The following is a 25,189-nucleotide window of genomic DNA, read 5'->3' on the forward strand; positions in this document are numbered from 1 at the left end:
AGACATGAGAGTTTCCATTTCAAAACGCATGAAACATGAAGGATAAAATTATCTAGCCTGCAAACAACCTAAATTATTTTTTCCCTACTAATTCTAACTATAGTCCAATGCAATCTATAAATTTATAGTATTAGTACTAAACACTATTCTTTTTTAGATAGCACAACTTTTTATTTGATGTAGATTGAAAAGTTAAAAAATTTTATTTGATTAAAGATTTTCTTATTTTGCTAGTCTAAAAATAAAATAAATAAATGAACATTCTTTTGAAACATGATCTGAGCATATTGGGAAACCAATGCTGCTTATATTGTGATAGTTTGAGAAATAATGCTCCTAAAGCAACTGTGGCAGAAGGTCTAAAAGAGTGTTCCTTTGTGTATGAATAAAAATAATTTCCATATCAAGAAGGGGGGAATTATTTAAAAACAGTGTAATAACAATAGATTGTAAAATATTTGTAAAAATCTAATAATGTTTTAGCTGAAAAGGCTGGAAATAATTGCCGTTCATCTATCCTTGATTGCCATTTAAGTAGTTTAACTCATTTCAGGTAAATAAATTGTTGATTTTCTAGATAAATGTTTTTATTTTTTGTTTAATAAATTTGAACACCGGATAAAAATTTCAGGAATGAATAAAAAAAATTTGTGAAAATTCTTCGTATAGACTTTGAAAACCCTGTCAATTTGTAGAGAATGCATGAATGTGTTATTTACTTTATATCTAGTGGTGTAGTTCCTACTGATTTTTCAATAAAATAGAATGTGCTGAATTGTTTTACTCCAGGTACTGTCCTGAATGTAAAAATGATGAAACTGAAGTTGTTCGAGCAGGAGAAAAATTGAAAGCTAGTAAGAAGAAATCAAAAATGGCTTCTGCAACAAGTTCAACATCCCGAGATTGGGGTAAAGGCATGGCTTGTGTTGGCAGAACAAAAGAATGTACCATTGTCCCACCAAACCACTTTGGCCCTATACCTGGAGTTGAAGTTGGGACAATGTGGAAATTTCGTGTGCAGGTAAGCTTTCTGTATACTTATAATCTGACAAAGGAAAATTAAATTGCTCTTCTTCAGTTTCATTATGTGTTGGATAAATAAGCATTCTCTTCTGTATGAACTAAACCATTTTAAGTATGAGATGTTTTTTCTTAACAGCAGAAGCATTTTCTACTGATTTCTTTGTAACAAACACAAGTTTAAATATTTTAAAAAGTTGTTGCAAACAATTCTTGTAATTAAGACACTAATTCAGAAGTCAAACAACAAAAATCAGCGTTATATTTTCAAATTTTCTCAGGACTAGTTTCGATGGTTTTACCGAACCACTATCGTCAGCTGCAAAAGTGCAAATGAACGAGATAGGATATAATGATCAGATAAGATAAGAAAGCCTGGACAGAAAATAAGCTAGTGGTGCCATCTGCTGATGAAACCATAATTAAAACATAATTTCTTTAAAGGCTGAAGGCAAAGCAAAAAGTTTTATAATTTATATATTTTGCTCTGCATGTCTTAATGAGTTAGGTAATGATTTTTTGATAATGTATGAGAAATATGATCAGATTTGTTATAATACAAATTTTAATTGATCTATCCAAAAGAAAGCATGTCTTGAATACATTTACATTAATACTTATGCTGCTTGAATACAAGTATATTGTTACATGTGTACAGGTTTGTAACAGATTGAATGCGCACAAAACCAATTGTTGATTGATAAAATTTATTTTCCCAAAAGAAGCACTTTATAGTTCTGGAACTTTTCACTAGAACTTGTACTGCTCTTCTCAGCATGACAGAGCACAATCAATAGTTGTCACCTCATACTACTAAGAATGCTAAACACAGTGGCAGTGCAAAGTGCTTCTAAAGAGTGAAGCTGACACAGATATCTCTCATTAAAAAAACTCAGAACTGATGCTCTCGCTAGTCTTCTATTGTTTTCCCTGTCAATACTCTCGACACATCCGCCGAGAGATTTACAGTACCTTTTATTTATTGAAATTGCTGGAAGGCTTGTTCAGTTACAGTTAAATATAGAGCCAGATGTATTACATATAGGGATCAGACAAATTATGGTTATTTTGTTGACACCTTGCCACTATCTCAATGAACCATTTACCTCAATATTAAATGTACTTGCCTATGTATGTTTCTGGCGAAGCTTCACTCTCTTGAGGTCTTTTATGCTCCATTAAAAAGAGATACTACAATTTCACTAAAATTATTTGTATATATACTGCTTGACATTGAAAATGCAACAACAAGAAGGAGTGGTCAGAAAGTGATGAAATTTAGAAAAAAGACAGACACAGCAAGCAGCAATAAGTGATCTTTATTTCAAAATAATAGTCAGAATACAGAGCGAGAAGGGCGTCGGCTCAGTAGGATGTAAGACCACCGTGGACAGTGATGCACGAAGAAACACATCTAGGCATAGAGTCAATAAGAGTGCGGATGGTGTCCTGAGGGGTGACTCTCCATTCCCTTTCAACCATTTGCCACAGTTCGTCTTCTGAACGAGGCAGGGGCAGAGTCTGAAAACAGCATCCAATCACATCCCACACATGTTCGATTGGTGACAGGTCAGGAGAGTACAGTGGCCAAGGAAGCATCTGTATACCTTGCAGAGCATGTTGGCAGATGCGATCACTGTGTGGTCGAGCGTTATCCTGCTGAAAAATTGCATTAGGCAGCCCTGAAGGTAGGGAATTGGCACTGGCCGCAGTACATTATCCAAGTATCGTTGGGCCGTCGTAGTGCCCTGAATACGAACTAAAGGTGACCTGGAATCGTAGGCAATAGCTCTCCAAACCATTTTACCACATTGTCGCGTGGTGGGGCGTTCCACAGTTACTGCCGGATTAGATCTGTCTCCACGTCGACGCCACACACGTATGCGGTGACTGTCACTGGATAATCAAAAACATAACTCATCTGAGAACACGACATTGCACCATTCTGTCATCCACATCGCTCCAGTCCGGCACCATTCTAAACATTGCCATCTATGCTGTGAGGTCAATGGCAGTCTTCTTAACGGACGCCGTGAGTGCAGGCCACATTCAACCAATCGACGGGAAATGGTTCTGGTTGACACGGGAACATCCAGGGTATCTTGCACATGCTGCAGAAACACGGTACAGGTGACTTGCAGGGCAACCACAGCTTGTCGGCGGATGCGTCTATCCACGCGTGCTGACGTCACTCTGGCTGCACCTGCACCCTTCCTTCTTCCCACATTTCCTCGTTCCAACCATGTTCGCCATAGCCGATGCACTGTGCTCGCATCCATGTGGGTATCAGCTGCGATTTGATGTAAGAATCAACCCACCCTTCTCAGTCCGATCACCATACCCCTCATAAAATCGTCTATCTGCTGGAAGTCTCTTTGTTGATGGCAGCCTGGCATTCTCTCCTATTACACTTATCCTCCGTGACAAAAACCAACTTTTTTCGATAATTCATCTGGCAGAAATAACGACACAAATATTGCCCATTCTGCACATTCCTTCTCTTATATCTTACTTCACATTCGGAGGAGAGCTGCGCATTTCACATCAATCACATAACTCAGTGACACGCGTCTACTTTAAAATTTGCGACCACTCCTTCTTGGTGTTGCATTTTCAATGTCGAGCAATGTATATAAAATTCGCAACGTGCATTATATACTTCCCTGTTTGCATTATATACCCAAACAGGAAGCCATGCTTACAACAAAGTTAAACAGACGCAATACCAAAGTAATAATTTCAGTAAATAACAAATAAAATACTAAATCAATAAATAAAGCCACTTGTAGAACCATGGTGGACAAATTTATATACACGGAGAACCTTGGCCTTAGTATATTATTTACATCGTATACACAATAGAAACTACATACTATGGCCACAGGAAGGGGCTAGACTGTTAGAAGGAACAACTGATGATCTGAACTATGACATTATTTAGCATGTTTTAGGACTGTGTAAGGACTGTCCCAGGATTACTATAGCTTGGAAGAAAGTACTTCTTTCAAATCAGGTTCCATAACCACAACTTGTCACCTTTGTTGAATCGATGTCCTGTAGCACTCCAGTTGCATCGGGTCTCCATCTTCTGCATTGCCACGACTCGCTCTCTTGCAAAATTGTGCATCACTTCAAACCATGCTTGAAGATCTTAAATGTACTCCTCTGGGAATGAAGCTGCATCTGAAGGGAATAGTAAACAAGAGCTCATAAGGCAGTGATGGGTCATGACTGAAGAGCATATGGGATGGAGAATAGTCATTAATCTCGTGGATAGCAGTATGTTAGGCCAGTAAGAACAGAACTAAGTTCTGGTCCCAGTCCTATTGATTTCTGAAAACAATCAGTGAACGATTGTTAAGGATAGTTCATTTAAACCTCTTTACAAAGACATCTGACTATGGGTGTAAATGTGTTATTTGGATTTGTCTATGTCGGGTACTTTACATATTGTTGACATAAAATTCCTTCTTTGATCGGAATATAACTGAATCTGACAATAAAATGCTGTATCATTACTTCTGCTACCATGCCTGCCTTTTGATCAGGGACAGAGTATGATTCAGGTCACTTTGTAAAGTCATCGATGACAGCTAAAATGTATTTTTTGCCAAAAGCAGATTGTGGCACAGGTCCCAGGATGTCGAAGGCGATGAGTTCAAAAGATGCTCCTTCCGTTGGCTGTGTTTCTTCGGTCCTTTCTGACTTCCACAGGCATCGCAAGATTGCCAACATTTTTGCATACCAGCTTTTGCTTTGTTCTAGTAGGAGCACTGTCAGACTCTGTGCAGTCTTCATTATTCCAAAGTAGCCTCCTGTCTGATTGCTATGTAATTCTTTAAGGACATCCACGATTTTGGAAGTATTAGCTGCCATCAGAATTCCTTTTCATCGTATGATTTGATCTTCCAGTGCAAGAAATTTCAGTTTTGAATATGGACTAAGTCCCAGAGAGCCCAGTATTGTTTCCTCGCAGGGCTATAGATTGAAATTCTCTGCCAGTTGCTATCCTATTTGAAGACTCCTTTAAGTAAATTATGTGTTTAATATCACTGTCTTCCAACTGGTCTTTCCTGACTTCATCACTCCATAGGTCTGGGTCAGATAAGGTTGAATTTGTAACTTGACATAGGATCGGATTAACCAGCTCAGGTTTCATTCTGACCCAGGAACAATATCGGAAGCTTACTGGGTAGGGTCTTTTAGACAGGGCTCTGTGTTTCCATGCGACTAACCTTTCCAATGACGGATAATGATGTCATATTCCTGGAGCCTATGTTCATCTGGCTATTTGGTTTTGGGGTTTCTTGAAATTTAAGAGCCAAGTAAAAGATGCATGATTTGTGGGGAGCAGGAATTTTCTGTTGTAGAGGTAATGGTGGAAATGTTCTACAGCTATGGCAAGCAACTCTTTTCTGGTGGGGCAGTAATTTCTGTCCAGTTTAGATAGACACTTGCTGCATTATGGTATGGCACATTGATAATTTATTTATTGCACACATCCATGTTGAGAATAAATGGTTTCTGAAGTGGAGAATACATCAGTATTATTACAGATGTTAAAGTAAATCTGTTATGACTTATGAGTATCTAACTACATATTTTACTTATATGTAACTAACTGCTTACCCTTAGAAGTCATCTCTACATGTTAAGATGAGTGTTTCCTTAATCATTATTGTGTATGCAGAATACAATGCAAAAATGTAAAAATTAAGATAAAAATTTATTCCTTGCAGCCAGTGAGATTTAAAATAATACAAAACAACTTATCGTCTCTGATACTTCAGTGACTTATTGAAATTTTATTAAATACTATTAATGGGTTACATCTTCAGCAAATTTACTCAAAGCTAAGGCACTAACTGGCTCAGACAAAATGCAACTAACTTTCGACACTTGTCATAGTCAGGCATTCATGTCTGTTCTGATCAGCAGCTCTATGTGTCTAAGCAAGCAACTGTGGTGGCAACAGCCAAGCTTCTGCTATGAGTTATGCTGATTATTTTTTTTATTTTCCAGTTTAGCTTATGACCCTTGGCATAAAATTTGCATATACTTTTGGATACTCAATATAAAGCTAACTGTTAGTACAATTTAAAAAAAAAAAAAAAAAAAAAAAAACCACTAATTTGCTTTAAAATATTTGGTCTATTATAAGTGTAAAATATAAATGTTTCAAGAAATTTTATAATTTAAAGCTAATTACTTGAAAAAATTTGTGAAGTTAATTTTATTCATGATTTGTCTTCTAACTAAGTTAAATATTAGATTCAGTTAAATAATAATGTATCCAACTTACAGATTTATTTTATTTTTACAAATTATGAAAGTGAAGTTCTTATTGAAGACTCCTTTGAAGTTCTTATTGAGTAGATAATTGCTTTGGCTTATTCAGTTCCTGTTTGGTTGATAGGTCCTTAATTGTTTTCATTGACGATCCTTAAAAGTACTTCGTTTCCATGTGCAGAAATGTGTACGAACCCTGGAAGAACTGCACCCATATAGCCTTTTATTACTCACTTAAAAAAATCTTGCTTCAAACTATGCCACAAAACACATTTGCACATTAAAAAACATCATTGCAAGTAGGGGCATTAGGTGTGCATCTCAGTAAAGGATGGTGTCGTTGTCAATGATGGGAAACTTCACATATGACGAAAAAGCAGATATGTATCACATGCATGGCCGTGCAAATGGTAACACCAAAGCTGCTCTACAAATGTATCTTGGGCAGTTTCTGGATAAGTGCATGCCATATTACAGTTACTGAGTTAAGTACTCTGGATCCTGGTTTAGACCATGTCATGGCAAGCTGTTCAGTAAAATAGAAAAGAACTGAGAGTCTCTTGTCCAAGTTGAACACTATTTATTAATTATTTGATTCTAGACTTTGCTTCATAGTGATTGTTCGAGGTCTACTAATGCATACTTCAACCTCTTGTTCCAGGCACCAAAAAACAGCATTTCCCCGCTTCAAATGTAATTGCACAGCTTTCGTAACAACAGCCAAGGTCTCCCAAAAATTTTATAGGTTATAATTCAAAATGTTTTCCAAAAAATTTATAAAAATTATTTTTAAATACAAATTAAAAAAATCAATTAGAAACAATGGGCGAATTTTATTTGAAATGAACCTAAATTTCGAAATGTGAAAAGAAAAATCAGGTAAGCTTAATAAAAAAGAGATATTAATAAATATATACCAAATTCAATTAACACGTAGGAGCTAAAATTTTGAGAGCTAATGTTTTAAAAACTACTTGTGTAATTTTTACAAAACTTGGCACTTTGGCATAATTTGAGTCGTAGAATTGAAATCTGTTAAAAAATTGGTATTTTTTTTAGGAAAAGCATGATTTTTGTGCCAAAATAATGCTATACATAAATCCAATATATATCCTAAGTCATGCTTTCGAAACATGGAAAACGCAAGTTAAATTTCGAAAATCGGTAGAACAGGAGATATAGAACTGTCCCCCCTTTTTTTATGTGTGTGTGTTGTGCCCCAATTTTGATGGACAGCTTTTGCCAATGGTCATTCATCCATCTACTCATATTGCCAAACCACTCGAAAGAACTTTCGTCTTGGCAGTATATTAAGTGCCCATATACTGCACAGACACTATTGCAATCCTAAAGATCCATACCTTTCCTAGGATTCAACAATTCGATAATATAGCTGCAAGCATTTCTAACCACTGTATCCGATGACAAACATATATGCACTTATATTCTTACTTAACAAGTATCATCTTGCCACTGGTAAAAAATGAGGGTTTCCCCCCCCCCCATCCTTCATTTAGGTATGCTCAGAGGAAATTGTTTTGCCCTCTTGATAGTTGCTTCTGCGTTTAAGAATTAGCTCTGCTACCATTTTATGCTGAAAAGGTAGTGTTATTGTTGACCTTGAAACTTACATTGAAGAAAATGTTTACACATATAAACCACTTGTATTGCAATTGTCACTGATAGTTAATTGTCCTGACTAATTTCTGATTTTAACATAAAAATTAAAACTATTCTTTACTTCTAAATGTGCTTTACTATGTGCTTCATTCAATCAAAGAGTGATCAAGACATTTAAAACATATTATGCTTGATAATAAGCAAAGTGTTTAATCTCATCAATATAAGGAGGAAAATATTTGAGCTCGTACAAGGTACAAGGCCATCACCAAGTACAAGAATAACAAACAAAGACCAAAATGTATTTTCACCCACTTTTTTCAAAGAAAGAACATAAATGTATTCTCATCCACTTTTAAGAGAAAAAAGAGGTCTTTGTCAGTGCAGAGAATAACACATGATTTTTTTCTTATCTTCAAAGATTCTTTCATTACAAGGTAATCTATGATGTAAATAATTAATAATAATATAATTGTGAATTTTTAGTTATTTTTGTTTAACATGCTTGTCATAATTTTAATTCTATTCAAATCAGAATGTGGTCTTTATAATTTTTATTTACTTATTTTGGTGACAATTAATCCTCTGTTAATATGCTTCCTGTTTTGACACAATGTCTATGAAAAATTTGCATCAGCTTCCATTGTTGATTTGAGAGCAAATTACTTCATAACTTTGGAATATCACTGTATAGTTTATTATTTTATATTTATTAGTGTGTGTATTTTATTACTCTGTATGTTTTAATACTACACTGCTATTCTGATTTTTAAAAGCATTTGTTCTAGGTTTCAGAAAGTGGTGTTCATCGACCTCATGTTGCAGGCATACATGGAAGGGAGAGCGATGGTGCATATTCTATTGTACTGTCTGGAGGATATGAAGATGATCTGGTCATTACATTCCTTTCAATTCAATAAATGTATTTTCATATGATTATAGAAAATCAAAAATAAGTCAATTAGAATGTTTACTGATGATGTTATATGGGTACTTGAAATCAGTCATATTTAAGGGCAAAACTTTATGTAGTATTTTACGAAATAGAATAAATTATTTTTGATTAATTTTTTATTTTAATCTAAAAATGAATAAAATATCTTCTAGGATGATGGCGAAGAATTTAAGTATACAGGAAGTGGAGGCAGGGATTTATCTGGAAATAAACGTTGTGCTGAGCAGTCATGTGATCAAACACTCACTCGAATGAACAAGTAAAAACTTATTTATATTATTAAGTATAATTTTTGAAATCTTTTCATTTTAGTTGTAATTACATATTTGTATTTCAATATCTCCCTTTGAACACTGGTATGTAAGAATATAATTTATATCTGTATTGCTGTAATATGTATACATAATGTGGATATTTTTCTATGAACCAAAATAAATGACAAGGAAGTGTGAAAAGGAAATAAATTATTATGAAAAATGCAGTCATATATATATTTTTTTTTTAAATTTATATATAGCTTCTGTGCCTTTCTATTATCTGGAAACTGAAAATAAGGATATGTACAGTGTGTCAAAAAAGTCTCGACAAGTTTTCTGAAAATAATGTAAAATTTTAAAATTCTTTAAATTGACACTATAAAGTGTGAAGTTTCTTTGAATTGTATGTAATTAATGTTGTTCTTATCTTATATATTTTTTTCCAAATAAAAATTTACTTTCTTTCAAGAGGAAAATCATAATTAAAAAGGTGTTTAAATGCTTATTATTTAATGAAATAATTATAAATCTGAGCATTTTCTAATATTTTGCTGGATTATTAATAAATTTTCCAAAACATGGATTCCCCCCCCCCATGGTAACAGCTAGATTTTTTTTTTAATTACTTTTAGCTTATTTATTCCTTTGGTCATCTTGTATTACAAATTTCAGTTGTTTTAAAGTAGTGTTTTATTTTCAAAATTTGTTCCATTTCTTGCTTAATACTTTAGATAAGATTTAAACGTGAACATTAAAGGAAGTATTCTGAATATTAAACAGTATGCCGAACTGTACATTTATACGATATGCTGAATCATTATCTCAGTAAAACATCAGTATCTCAATCATCCTTTTTTCATTATTTAACATTTTTTAACTATACATTAGGAGTTAATTGACACTCCCCATTGTTTTTGTTGTTGTCTATTTTGATATTTTTATTTGATTTATATACTTCCATAATTTTGCATCTTATTTGCAGTTTACTTTTATCCCACATTTTGAAAGTGCTTTAGTTAATTTGGTTGTTCAGATTACATGTAGGAGATGGTTCAATACAGTTGTTTATAACTTGCTTTAGTGGTTTAAAATTGCATGGCATCAGAAGCATTTATCTGGTTACCTATTATAATTTAATTTTCCATTCTGAAATTAATTTTTCCCCCAATCCTCTTACAGGAGCAAAAATGATTCAGTCTGACTGTTCTAATGATTTCAACATTTAGGCTTGATTTCTTCAATTTGCTTTAGTGCTAAAAATTGTTCTTACTTGTTCTCAAATTTTTCTAGTGCATTTTTGTAAAACTTTGGAAGGTTATAATTTTAGTGTTTAATGTAATTCAATTGCAATGTAATTTTGCTGTTGAAGCGTAATTATTATTTTGTTTTAGATAGTATTTCCATTTTAAAGATTTTTTCAATTCCTTTCTCTCTCTCTTTCTATGTATATATATAAAGTTCAAAACCCAGACATCTAGTATTCGAAATGACCAATCCAGACCTCTGAATCATGAGCAACCTCTTTTTTTTTTTTTTTTTTTAATTTATTTATGCTTTTTACTTGCACATTTTGATATTTTTTCATAACAAAATACATGGAAAATCTTGATTCTTAATTTCATTTATGCACTAAATAAAATACCTACATATTGAAGAAACAATTATTCATTAACATAAATCTATATGATCTGTAATTTGATTCACCTTTTTGCTTGTCATACATCTGAAATCGAAACATTCTGCATAGAAACATTGTTGATTTTATACCATCAAATAATTTTGGATAATCATCTTAAAGTTGAAGATTGCTTTTAATTTCAAATAGTATTCCAGGCCCTTTCTTATCAATGAGATGATTTCTGATGAATCTTATTTTTGATAAAGGTCATGCCTGAAAAACTTGTTCATATGAATATTCCTGAAATAAATATTCATGAATAGCCTTGAAAATTTGGTTTGGTTATGGCAAAGCACTTCAGAGCTCTCTGCCTCACGAGAGGGATGCCTTCATGGAGTACTTTCTAAGGGACACTGGCACAAACTGCCTTTTAAGGGTACTGTGAGAACATGTAGGGAAAACCAGGAAAATACCTGTGTAGCCAGCTAGTTCCCAAGAATTACTACCAGTGTTCAGTGACTTTATTACTCAGCCGCTTGTGGGCATGAATGGTCATGAAAGACTGATCACATGAAACATTTTAAGCATGAACTTTACTTTCGATGATGCTCACGTTTTAAAAAGATTGTCCACATGAATATGTAGAGCCAAAGACTGGAAGAAAAGCAAATGCTAGTTTTCTGAACTCACCATACGAGTCAGGTGCTAAAAATTATTATGTCTGCCTTTACCAGGTCTTTCAAAGCAGAACAGTTTTGCTGTGAAGTAAGTTTGCATCTATTTTTCTCCAATTTTTTTTTTTTTTTTAATGTCAGCATTAAAACATTCAGATTTGGTGCTCCATATTTCCTTGCCCTTTTTATTATTATTATTAAACTCCGGTGATTGCATTTGAAAAGTATCAGCATAAAAAAATAAGTGTGCTATGCTTAAATAAAAATTAAAGGGGAAAATATTCAATTATGTTACATAAGCACATTGTAAAAAGTTACATCATCACAATTCTGTTCATTCTTGTTCAAAATCATTTTGTAACAAGGCTAAAGTCCCTATGCTATTTCTGTATTCCTAAAACCTCTGTAGAAATGTTTCCCTCAAAACTGTTGTATTGAAATAGTAAATATCAGTTACTGAATTATTTTCTTGTCAATGTTTCAGCAGACTTGGAAAAGGAATTAAGGCTTCTCTTTCAAAATATTGAGTAAAGAGATGAGACATAATGTCCACCATGAAATAAAATTTTTGGATCCATTGGTCATCCTTTAGTTCATGATATATAACACCCTTCTCAAAGGGAAATGTTTTATTTTCTAATAATAAGGAAGCAAAATGTTTTCTCTTGAGACCCAGTGTACCTTATTATGTAGCAGAAGATCTGCATATTTATTCTCCATTTAAAATAAAAATTCTTTAAGTTGCCAGTGATAAATAGCTTAAGGTACAATTTGTATTAACAATATTTATAACATTGGAAATTTCTTCATCTTGCAAAGTGCTTCTTGAGGAATGCTGCAGTTATAATCAAGTACTACATGATTAATTTTTTCTTTCAAAATAGAAACAAAACCTTTTCCTATTCCAGTCATACTTTTTGCCCTGTTGAAATTGAACTAGTTTTACCAATGGAATATGATGTTTCTCCATGCATTCAATTACAGCATTTGTAATATCTTTGCCACTTGTTTGACCTTTTGCTGGCAATAATCCTAAAAGTTCTTTATTAGGATCCATAGATGAAATTAATTGGGCAAAAAGTTAAACTTGCGCTGTGCCATTCATATCACAAGATTCATCAACAGCTATTATTAAAGGTGAAACCAGTTTAAGATCTTTGATTTATTGATTGGTTATATTCAAAGATATTTTAACTGTTCTATCTTTTACTGTTTTAGCTGACAGTAGTAACTCTAATTCTTTTAAGATTTTCAGCCTTATTCTTAAAATCCCAAATAGTTTCATGTCACATTTATAAAACAACCTTATTGTAATCACCATCTGTGTATAGTTTGTCTCTCTGAGCAATCTCTTGACTAAAAATAAAACTTGGCAATATTAACATTGTTGCAAGATTGCACCTAATAATTAAATACAGATATTGATTTTTCTTGACTTTTCTGAGGTTTTTCAACTGCTTTTTTTGTTGCGTCAGTGGCTGGACATTTATTGCCAAATGATGCATGTTTAGTTATTAAATGTCTTTCCAAATTTGATTTCTTGTTATGCACCAATTTTTCTTAACCAATAAAACATGTCAGAAGGCCATTTGAGTTCTGCATAAACATGAACCATGTCCATTCATTGTTTTTTATTCTTAATTTGAAAATTAAATTTTATTTTGTTTAATTTTAATTTCTATTTAATGTTTTAATGTTATTTTTTTTTTTTTTTTTTCCTGTACTTTTGTTTGCTAAATATTTTTACTAGCTATAATACTCCTTCACACAAGCATATTGCACTTTCCCGGATAGTATAATAATTAATTTTTGAGAAATTAAATGCAAACAATTTCAGCTGCATTTACACTAGATTTGCATACTCAAAGGCTTAAATTTTTCTTGTTGAATTGCAATTTATATATATATTACACACAATTCAAAATTTTCTCTTTTAAATTTCTCATTTTTAAGGCCAATTTTTCATTGATTTTTGTTCATTTTAAATTGCAGTTTCTCAAGCAAATAAAGTTACAAATAAGTGCTCAGAAATATCAACAATTTTAATTTAAGAAACATAATCAGCAGAGCAAATAACAGAAATTAATTACTGAGGAAGCCAAGAGCAGGAAAATTACAAATGATGATTTATTTATCTTTTAAATTTTGTAAGTAAATGTTGCATATATGTATAAAATAATGTGGGGCTATAATAATTTTGATATATATATTATATCTTATGCAATCTATTTGACTTCAGGCTTCAAAACTTAGCTGTCCCTAATTTTCTTCAGTTTCTAAAATATATTGGCTCAGAGAATAAAATTTACATCTTAATTGGAAGTTGTAAATTTAAAAGGAATTTAGCAAACACTAAATTTTTTCTTCTGACTTTATTATACAACGTTAACTGATTTTTTTATCTTTTACTTTTTTATTTCAGAGCTCTTGCAATAAATTGTAATGCACCCTTGAGTAAGGATGGTGCAGAATCAAAGAAGTGGAAGGAGGGAAAACCCGTGAGAGTTGTTAGAAACTGCAAAGGGCGAAAGCATTCAAAATATTGCCCAGAAGAGGGTAATCGCTATGATGGCATTTATAAGGTATTTGAAAAATTTACATTGTCATTTTTCTAATAAAATTCTCATTTCTGTTAACTGAAAGAGTTACCACTGGAAGCTAGTTATTAACAATAGAAGAGCTAATTATTTAATTTTTCTGATGCTGGCTGTAACCATAAAAATCAACAACAGTTATTTTTGACCATAAAACCTCTTAAAATAATCATAAATTGAACTAATCCACGAGGTTGTATGTCCCCCCCTTTTTTTTAATTCCTCTTTTTCAACTTGGTTATTTCCTCTTCATTCTAAAAAAATTAGTGACATTTCTGGACTAAGTTATTTCTAGATTAATATATGTCACAGAGCTTGCTTGCACAATGCTGATGACATAGCTTTAATAGTTAATTAGACTTATTGTTAATTTGGAACCTAAACTCTAAGGCCACAAATGTAGACTTAAATAAAAATGGAATTTAATCTGCCTCAATAGGGAAGTTTTTTAAATATTACAAACTCAATGTATTAGCATAATGGGGAAGTTTCTTAAATATTACAAATCAACGTATTAGCAAACTAAGAAATCAAATTCTTATTTTTCACTATGGATCTATAATCTAAACCATCAAGTATCTGCGTAATCAGTATTTTCTGTGTTTCTACGTCTCAGTGTTACATCAGTACATCTAATTTTGTTTTTATTACACACACACACACATATATATGTATAGATAGATACAAATAAATAAATTTTTAAAAGGAAAATTTATAATCCTCTCAATTTTTTCGCATTATGCCGCTGAAAATTGATCAGTCGATGTGTAAAGAAAGAAATTTAAAACCAATTTTTCACGAAGACGAAAAATTGAAATACAAATGAACTTCATAAAATCCTATAAATGTAGAATAAGAATATTTTTAAATGTAAAAATTAAAGTAAACCATCACCATAAAAACCAAAGAGGAATATAAAAGTTCAAGAAAGAAGAAGAATCCAATCAACTCTGAGGCATGTTGGACACTTTGAAAGACATTATCAGGAGGAGGCATGTTGAACTCAATTACAGTTCCCCTTCCAAAGCAAAATCCTCTGTTTTTCTCTATCCAGAATTAGCTGATGACCCATTTCAATATATTTTTTAATCTGAATAGTTTGCCTAAAAATTCTGGTCCTCAATAAAGCAAAGGGAAATTGCAAAAATATGAAGTAAAATCATTAACAATATCTTCCAATTTAAAAGGATTTTTCTCATCTAAAAAGAATCTTAAATTAAAATGAAAATTTTCCCTTAACATGCAGAAAAACTTAAAATCATATAGTGAAAATTTCAAAATAATCTTAAGACAAAAATTTGTGAGAACCTCTAATCAAACACTAGTTTGACAATGAAAAAGTCATTAGAAATTCAGTTACAATCTGAAACACCAAGGGCTACCAGTTTGGCTTCTTTGGCAAAACTAAAAACTCTAGTTGAACTAGCCATCTTCCAAAAGGTGAAATAATGCTACAAAGCAAAGAATTTTGAAACTAAAAAACTTTTTATTCAAAAACTTACTGTCACTTTGAAAAGTCAATAAAACCAAAGAATTATTCCTAAGTGTAAAAAAATTAAAACCCAAATTTAAATTTAAAAAATTACAATTAATATATAGAGAGATAGATATGTGAGAGAGAGAGGGAAAAATGTGAAAGAAAATAATTATGTCATTTTGTTAATTTGCAAATACCAAAATGTATTATTTTGTTGCACATTTACAATGAACAATATGTATACAATATTTATCAAAATTAACAATTTGCAACAATACACCATTCTGTGTGATGCAATTCACTTTGTTTTGAAAATATCATCCAAATACTGGCTTGTACAGTATATGCATTTATGAAGTCTTGCTAAGAGGCTCTGCAACACCTTACTCCAATTTGTCATTTTAAAATAAGAACTTCAAGATTTTTTTCTGCTGCCTGATTTGACTTTTAACTGTGATGACAACTCCTAAGAAAAAAAAGGTTGAGTTGCTTAGTTCCCTCCCCCACTCACACATTTCATTTCTGTTTAGGAAGCATCATTTTGTGAAAAGCACACGAATGAAGGCTGACTTCAATTGCAGTCTCAAATCAGGCAGAGGAAATAAGTGCTACATGGTGAAGACAACACCAGTTACGATTGCAACAGGGAGCTGGCAATAACAGTGAAGTGCCTGTTTTAAAGTGACAGATTATAATGAGTAATTGAGGCAGTGTCACAATCTCAATTTCCTGTCTGATAACATTTCAGTTCATTGTTTTTCTTCGGCCATCCTTAGTAAACGTTGTCTTTATGTACCCTACTTAAAGGAAAAAGAAAGATGCAAGATCGAAGTAATGATCTGGGTATGGAATGACACCCTTAGAGTGAGATCAGATGCCCAGGAAATATTTCATGTAACATGTTCATTGACATGCTTGCTACATGCACTGTGGCACCATCCACAAAGTTCTTTCTTAGTCAGGTGTGGAAATAAAATGATCAACTTTGTTCCTTCAAACTGTGAAATAAAATTTTACATAATATCTTTTGTTGTTGTTTAGATTTGAAACCTAGGAGTTATGTCTGTCACCCATATGTATAAAGAATTATTTATTCTGCCTAAATAATATGTAAATTTGTAAACTTTAACTGGTGTAATTTCTTTTGAATAGCAATTCTGCTCCAAAATCCCATCTCAATAAATTTGCAGATTTACCAGCCAGTCTTCAGTTATAAAAATTACAGAAATTTCATTCATTAGGAAATGTTTTTTTTTCTCATCTGGCATATTATGATTTCCCAAATCTGAAAGTTACATTTTCAGCCAAATTGTTCAACTGAATTGCAGCCTCTGTATGAAAAAAAAAATTCATATTAAAAATGTTGAATGATTCAAAATCAATGTTATTTATGAGAAAGAACCCACTCGTTTTACCCTTTGCAAATTCATGTTATTTGAAATGCATTTATTTTAGAGTGGACAGATTTATATTTAATAACAATATCTATTATTCATTTAATTGGAGAGGTTTCTTTCTTTTTTAGGTAGTGAAGTATTGGCCAGAGAAAGGAAAATCTGGATATCTAGTTTGGAGGTATTTATTAAGACGGGACGACCCAATTCCAGCACCTTGGACTAAAGCTGGGGAAAAGCGAATCGAAGAATTAGGTTTGACTATGCAGGTAAGTATTACACAAACGTTTTAATGAACATTGATATAAATGCATTTTAGTTGTGTATTATTATGGACATTTCAAGCTACTTAATTCAGTAACTTATATACTGTGAAGTTCTATTCATCATTTCTAAAACTTGTTTATTATAAAATATATTTTATGCTGGCATAGGAAAATTCATAAAACTGAGTATGCAGTGCAGCAATGCTATGCATAGTAAATAAATGCACTATTTTATTAACAAGAATAATTTAGCTTTTTTAATATTAAAAAATGTACCCAAATTGAGAAAAAATAACGTAAAAAATATAACCTGCATGAAAGTACAGGCCATTTGAAATTATTCAGATTTATATAAAATAATTCAGATTTACAAAACTGTTCAAAGCTATTGATCATATTTAATTTCAGCATAATTATAAATTGCATAAACTTAATATACAGGGTGAATCTGAACAAGAGGGCAAAGCTGTAGGGGTGCTAGAAGGCAGCTATATGATTCATCACAGAATTATCATCACAGAATGTATGGTCACATCACAGAGTATTCATCACAGAATGTATGGTCGGAAAGCAAGCGGTGAGAAGTTAGAGGGTAGTTTGCCACTGTCGTATTGGAAGAATTAACACAAGAATGAGAGGAGATACTTCAGAAAACATTTTATTAACAGAACATGCTCATAGAAATTGCTCAAAAGACCTTTCGCTAACTGTAATGCAGGCTTTCACGCCTGCCGGATAGGGATCAACGTACATTTGCGAAGACATCAGGCATTTCCCGAATATCACCAGTAACAATGGTGATTCTGGCAACTAGATCCATATTGGTTTCAATGGAGCACTTGTAGATTAGGCTTTTTATATGGCCCCACGGGAAAAGTACAAACATGAGAGATCTGATGATCTTAATGGCCAAGCTATGGGACCACCTCAACCAATCCATAGCCCAGGAAATTTTGTGGTTCGTGTAAACAACAGTCCTCTCGGCAATCCACAGTAGAAAATACCATTGGGTGAGAGGACTGCCCCTTTTCATGCTGTTTATTTACAATGCCGCCTTGCGGCTCACTCTTCGCCCACCGACTATACATTCTGTGACGAATATTGCTCATATAGTTGCCTTCTATCACCTCCTAAAGTTTTGCCCTCCTGTTCAGATTCACCCTGTTTGCCCTTTTGCCTCAACTTAGTTTACATCAAATGAATAAGGAAACTTCCTAGTCTTAAACTATCATTAAAAGAAGGTACTACTATATTCCAGTCTGCAAAAAGCTGCATTTTGGGGAAATGTGAACTGCTTCCAAATGGCATTTTATGTGTTATATTTTTCGATGAATCAGTGGGTAATCCTTTTCAATTTCACTTTTAATGATGTCTATAAATGGAGGATGAGTTGATATTCCGTAGCTGTTTTTCTAGGTCATCAGCCTACGATCAGCTGAGCAGTAAAATTACTGAAAATTAGTAGTTCAACCTGAGTTTGAGTTATGGTAACTTGTTGCATCATGGTTTTTCCATGTATAATCTCTGACCAGAGCTAGTTTCCCTAAAAAAAGTCATCAATGAAGGTGCATCTCCCCTTAGATAGATATCTCTTGTGTGCTTCACTGTAATTCAAATAATTTATTGTTGTTCAGTCCTAGGCCACTACTAGAAAGCGACTTCTATGTGACTTTTTTCTTGGGAAGTATATTAAGAATATAGTGCTTATAGCATATTTGAATGCAAGCCTACATGAAAAACTACATTACTACTATGAATACAGAAACAAAGCAAAGTACAATCAAGCAAGTATTACTGGAATTAATAATCTTGTTGATGTTACTGTAAGAAAAAGAAGTTATGTAGAACATTTAAAAGAAAACTTCAATAATTTTCATTTCATTTTAGTCCAGACAGTTCACATTATAAGTTTTAAAGATAGTCATTTGAAATTGGATCAGTACCTAGTTTTATTTATGTATTCATTTATTTTTTCACAAACAAAACAAAATACGATAAAGCAAATATGGTTGGAATTTATCATGTTGTTGACTGTGACAAAAGAAAGCTATATGAAACACTTAAAAGAAAACTTGAATAGTTTTCATTTCATGTATTACTTGATAATACATATTTATAAAATTTAACGATAGTCGTTTGAAGTTGGATCAGTCATTTTGGATTGATTTCTATTATGATCTTCTCTAAATTTGACTGTGTAACTATTAAAATAATGCCAAGCATTTAAAAAAAAAAAAGTGTTTTGTTTTATGTAAGAGAGTACCCAGTTTTATTTATTAATATATTTATTTCTCCACATTTGATAAAATGTATTAGAATCTCTTTTCAGCGATGATTTCTTTTTTATTAATGTGAATTCATATTGTATCCAAGTACAAATATGTGCTGTTTGATGTTCAGTTCCTTATACACAATCCTGCATTTGATAGGCTTTTGTTTCATGAAATCATTTTAATGAATAATAAGATTGCCACTTAATTGTGAATTAAATTTCTTTTAATATATGTAGGAGTTTTTCATTTATTTGTAGCATACTCCTCAATTATTGCCATTTTTTCATGTTGGAAATTCATTCTATATTTTCAGAATGTTTTTCTATTTATTCACTCTGTCCTTTATTTTTGCTTTACTAGTATCCAGATGGTTATCTTGAGTCTTTAGAAGAGAAAGCCTCAAATGATACTGAAAAGAAAAAAAATAAAAGAAAGTCTAGTAAGTCTAGTCTGGTATTTATTTTGATACAAAATGTGTTTCAAGTAACCACATCAATCAGATTTACACTACTGGCCATTAAAATTGCTACAATGTGAAGGCTACATATAATAAATGGGAAATTTGCATATAAGGTGCTACATGCTAGGATATGCAGGTGATTGGAATTCCTGTGAGTAATGGCATTTATGCTGTATATAAATAAGAAGATTGCACAGTGGGTTCCTCATTTGGAAATTGCATTTGAGCATTAGTTGTTTATGTATAAAGATCATGCTATGCCTCATGTAAAGAACCTTGAAAGAAACTCCTTCCAACATTTGTTGGACTTCAGCACATATATCTGAAGCTGCAGCAGGATTGCGACATTGCTGCTCATGTCAACTGGAATTCTGTGATGATCAGAGAGTATGAAATTGATGGGTTCACGAGGGCCATACTGAACGCCATGCAGCCTGGGCTACTAACACTTAAAAGGATAGATATATTGTCCTCTACACTTTGTGGAATCTTACTACCATGTCGCATTCCGTGAGTCAGGAACTTAGCTCATGTGCAGGGTGACAGGTGTCCGCGTAGACATTGCAATCACATATGAAGCTTCACAAACTGTCAACACACTTCGAATTGTTGTGGAGAGACAAGCCTTTTCTATGGTGGTATGATAAACAGTGCCACTGAACCCACAGATGCCAACATGACTCCTTTTCAGATGAATCCCATTGTCATGATAGGTGAATCAGTGTCTGAAGGCACCAAGAACAGACATAGCCAGCTTGCGTTCATTGTTATCATATGGGTCCACTGCCTGGTATCCTGATGGGGGTTGTCATTAGGGACACATAATGGTTACCTCTTGTTTGCATATCCAGTAATATAGACAGCTACCATTGCATTTCTATTATGTTAAAATCTGTGGCTGTGCTTTACCTTTGAAATCTCTGTAACACTATCTTTCAACAAGGTAATGCACAACTGTATATTGCTTGAGCTGTTCTGCTTGATGTTCCTCATAGAGAGGATGTTTGACTTTTGCATTAGCCAGCATTTTCTCCAGATATGTCAGCCATTCAAAACATCTGGTCATGAGTTGTCAGCCTACGACTGATGAATTCTGGTATAGAGTTGAAGGTTTTATTGAATGAAATGTCTGTATCCAAGCTCAATTCATTTCTGTGCCCAGATTACAGCCATTGTTGTTGCCAGAGGTGGCAGCTCTTTGTACTGAATTTTGCATTCTGTATACCGCAACAGTTGCAAATTTAATCATGCCTTCCTTTCATTATACTATTATATGTACAATAAATAAAGTCAGCTATTTCCTTTCTCTACTGGGATAGCAGTTTTAATTGCCAGCGGTGTATTTTATTTACTAAACAAAAATATTTTTTATTCACTAAAATGTACCTTTGATTAAAAATAAATATATTTTTTTTTACAGGTCAGTAAATATGTGCATGATGATACTTACAAAAATGTTCTATTTTCTGTATATTAATGTATTTGTATTAGGCTAGAGCAAAGTGAAGGTTTGCATGAAATCATCTTTAAAACTTGCTTAATGTATTATTAAATTATCTTTTCATTTGCCTGTGTGCATTAGAGTTTGCTCTTCAGACATGCCAGAACGTGCAAACTAAGCTTCTAAATGTTCTATCTTTGATGCCTTAGGGATATAAATCAGTTGGTATCATGCTAATAAGAATTTTTATAATATGAGGTTTGGTTCAGTTTGAAAATTCTTCTAATTTTTAAACAATTGTGCACCATAGGTTGAACATGTTTTTGAATAAAAGTCTAAAGATAGTGTGTATAGCAGAAAGCTGTGGTGCGCTTGGAGAATATGCATAGTTTTCTGTAAGCAAGGAAATAAATTTAAAAGCGAATGCTTTTGTGATACTGTTTATTATAGATATACTATATATGTTGAAATCTAATTAATAATCTGAAACAAAACATTTCTTCACTTTCATTTTAAAAATTAATCTGTACAGATCTCAAAAGTAGTTAAAAGGGAATTCAAATTTATTTTAGAATTTCAAAGCATATAACAATAAACCAATATGATATGATAATCAGTATGATTATCTATAATGTTCAGTATTATTATTTAATTTTATTCTTTGAAATACTCATCATTTTCATAGATGTTCATCTTAAGAAAGTAGTTGCTAAGTGAGATTTTATTGAATAAGGTGATAAGATCTAGTTTGTGTCAATACCATACAGTTGTTTTGGTTGAATTTGTACAGCAAAAAAATGCGCTAACTCTCACAACACTTTTTACAGTCTTTCATAAGGTATCTAAATATTGTTACGAATTTGGTATTTAAAAAGCTAATGTTAGTTCAATTATAAATTAAATGGTTTTATTTCTCGCGCAGTGTAGCGCGTGACGAATATTAAAAGAAAGCTAAGCCGGAAAATTGAAAATACAAGAGCGCGTGCATTAAATAAATAAATATCTCTTTTTGATTTCGAGAAAGTACTGGAAAATTCTAGCGCGTGATTTTAAAATCTTATAAAAGGAGGAAAACATCTCAGTTTGTAGTAGTTGCTTAGTTTGTTGTTGTTTAGAAAACTACTGTTGTGGATTGTAGCGAATTCGCGGATTAGCGTTCTTTAGCTGTTTTGAATTACGTTCTATTGGACATTTGAGTAGTTAAAAGAAAACTACTGTGAGATATTGTAATACTGCATGATAATTTGAGAAAATTTAAGCATTTTTGTTGTGATAATAATAAATTTTTGTTCATTTTTCATCGGACTTGTGCATTCATTTCATAACGAACCCGTACGCACGCAACAATATCAAGGTACTGCATATTTTATTATAGGGATGAAGATAATGTGCTATGGACTGCTTAATAACAGCCATCACAATATCAGTAATTTGTTCAAAAACCAATTTATACTTTATATCATGTTTAGGGCTTAATTTTTAGTCTTTTCCAAGCGCATAATCATTTCCCAAATAACTTGAGGATGTATTGTGTTTGATTGCATGCAGCGCTTAAAATGAGATTTCTTCCTTTGATTTCATTTACAATATGTGCAAATGTTACAATAAATGTTTCTTTATGATTATATGATACATTTTTTTTAACCTCCCACTGAATCTTTTTCTGTACCTTTTGAACAGTGTGTATATAAATTTTTCTGTCAGTCCACTTACAGAATGTTCTGTTCTTACAGAATGTGTGATTTGTTTGAATAAATAATTTGCATTTTTGTGAAAGTGCCTTTATCATCATCTTAATTTCCTAACCAACAGCAGAGGCTTCTGGCTTCTGATGTAAATGGTTACTTATCATAAATGATTGTGCCACTACGGCATCAGTTACCTTTATATAATAATAAATAAATAAATAAAAATAAAATTCAGGACACATTCAAATGGCTTTATTGGTCCAACTCTCCATAAATGTAACTCTAACTATTGTAAGCAAAAATAGAAGATTATTTATCTTTAAAGTTCATACATACTCATGACGAAGTGTTAATATATTAATTAAATTTGAAATTTCAATGTCAAGGGAAAATCGGGGAATTTAAATATTTTAGTCAAAATCTGGACAAGTCAGGGAATTTCATACGGCAATCCCCAAAAAAGTGATTTTCGCGCCAACATTGGAAACGATAACTTTGTCGGCAAATCATGTCTCGTGTGAGCATCATTCGGACAGCTGGTGTAGAGCCAGTTTTTGCAGCACCAGTCAGATTGTCTTTTAGAATGGCAGGTCAAGTTTCCAGTGACCTTGAAAATCCGCAGATTCGCATGTGCAGTGCACGTTGGTGAAAGTAAATTCCTCCCATTCTTGTATAAAACAAAATCTCTTAAAACTTTTCTTCTTTCTTAAATGCCTTATTTGTCATTTTGCAGTAAAATAAAAAAAGAAAATAATTATAATCAATCATCTAGGCTAATCATTTAATATTTGCCAAAATACCGTCGATATTTTGCAGTGCAATATTTTAATGTTATTTGCATCATTTAATGTGTCTCCTTCTTTCTAAATTTATTTATTATTAGTTAATAATATTTTCAAATTTCAGACAAAACTGATTCTAGCAGTAATATGACATATCGTTACGAAATTTAGTACACATACGTTTTACTTATGTGTGCTGTTAAATAAATATAAAATATTTGAATTTATTTAAAAATAGCATTAAATAGATTTCTTTCTTCTTTCAGCTGCAAAATGTCTGCAAAAAAGACATTTTTTTAATCCCAATTAGTTAGACTCTAATTTCAATTCTCAGTGGAGAAAACAACTCCTATTATAGTTATAAAAGTAATGCTTTAGGGATTATATATATGTGTGTGTGTGTAAGTCATATGTAATTGGAATTGCGTTTATAAATGGCACCATAATTAATTTACCCTTAGTGCAGCCAACGCACACTATGTGGATAGCCTGGAATTTTCTTGAAACACACCTGGAAAAACTGGAAGAATCTTGGTATTTCATTCTCTTATTTGAGTGGCAAACCTGTCATAGTTGCTTGACTCTGTGCAAGTATTGAGACTCTTAAGTTCAATAAAGACTGAAATTTTTGTGTGTTCCTCTAGGCAATTTCAGCCAGCAGTGGTTGTAATGGAGTCTCACTAAGTTATTGAAAGTATCCATTATCAAAATAGTGAGCAAAATCTGTTGAATGTAGATATGGACAGCATGCAGTTGGCATGAAAGTGGGGCAGATGGTTGGCTGTTATCTGCATGTAGCTCACATTAGTAAGAAGAGTTCTCCAAACACACCGGTGGTCCAGGTAAGAAGCAGTTTGTACTGCTATTGATTTGATCAGGAGTGCCAGTTTGTGAAGATCCAGTGATGGTGCAGTGCTGCTTAGATAAGACATTTGTCTCAATTGATTGCTGTTAATAGGATACGTAAATAGATTTTTCAGCTGCTAATGCTGACATTATATAGAGAATATTTAATGATCCACCTGCTAGCAGATATCTCAGCACCAGCATTGAAGTAACTGCTAAGTTACCGTAGAATTGTTGTATTTATTTTAATACATGTAGATTTATATTTTTAGAATTAACTGTCATTTTTATTATCAGTGTTATTTTCTCATTCATTGCTTTGTCACAACAAATCATGACAGGACTATAGAGTTCACTAGTTGTAAAAAAAAAAAAAAAAAAAAAAAAAAAAAAAAAAAAAAAAAAACATTGATTTTCCCATTTGAAATTTGTCATTTTTCCCAACAACAGAGAATGTGAAAATTTTCATTTTGTGAGATTATATTTGCTAAAAGAGTAAATTTTATGGAAATGCAGCATCAAAAACTACACACCA

At 32.4% G+C, this 25,189-nt stretch overlaps 1 protein-coding gene across 3 annotated transcripts in view; it reads left to right on the plus strand.

The window, feature by feature from the left end:
* Positions 1 to 25,189, plus strand: part of LOC118182710 (E3 ubiquitin-protein ligase UHRF1-like) — an 81,346-nt gene that overhangs the window by 38,546 nt on the left and 17,611 nt on the right. For all 3 annotated transcript variants that reach the window (XM_085817759.1, XM_035352096.2, XM_085817760.1), the window contains 6 exons: positions 790 to 1,021; positions 8,718 to 8,822; positions 9,037 to 9,143; positions 13,856 to 14,015; positions 17,030 to 17,167; positions 19,798 to 19,876. In XM_085817759.1, the coding sequence (XP_085673885.1) occupies positions 790 to 1,021; positions 8,718 to 8,822; positions 9,037 to 9,143; positions 13,856 to 14,015; positions 17,030 to 17,167; positions 19,798 to 19,876 (821 nt within the window). The remainder of the gene's footprint in view (positions 1 to 789; positions 1,022 to 8,717; positions 8,823 to 9,036; positions 9,144 to 13,855; positions 14,016 to 17,029; positions 17,168 to 19,797; positions 19,877 to 25,189) is intronic.

The sequence above is a fragment of the Stegodyphus dumicola genome, chromosome 5 (assembly GCF_044657685.1).
Source record: "Stegodyphus dumicola isolate Sdum_Otavi_A_Nest chromosome 5, ASM4465768v1".
NCBI lineage: Eukaryota > Metazoa > Arthropoda > Arachnida > Araneae > Eresidae > Stegodyphus > Stegodyphus dumicola.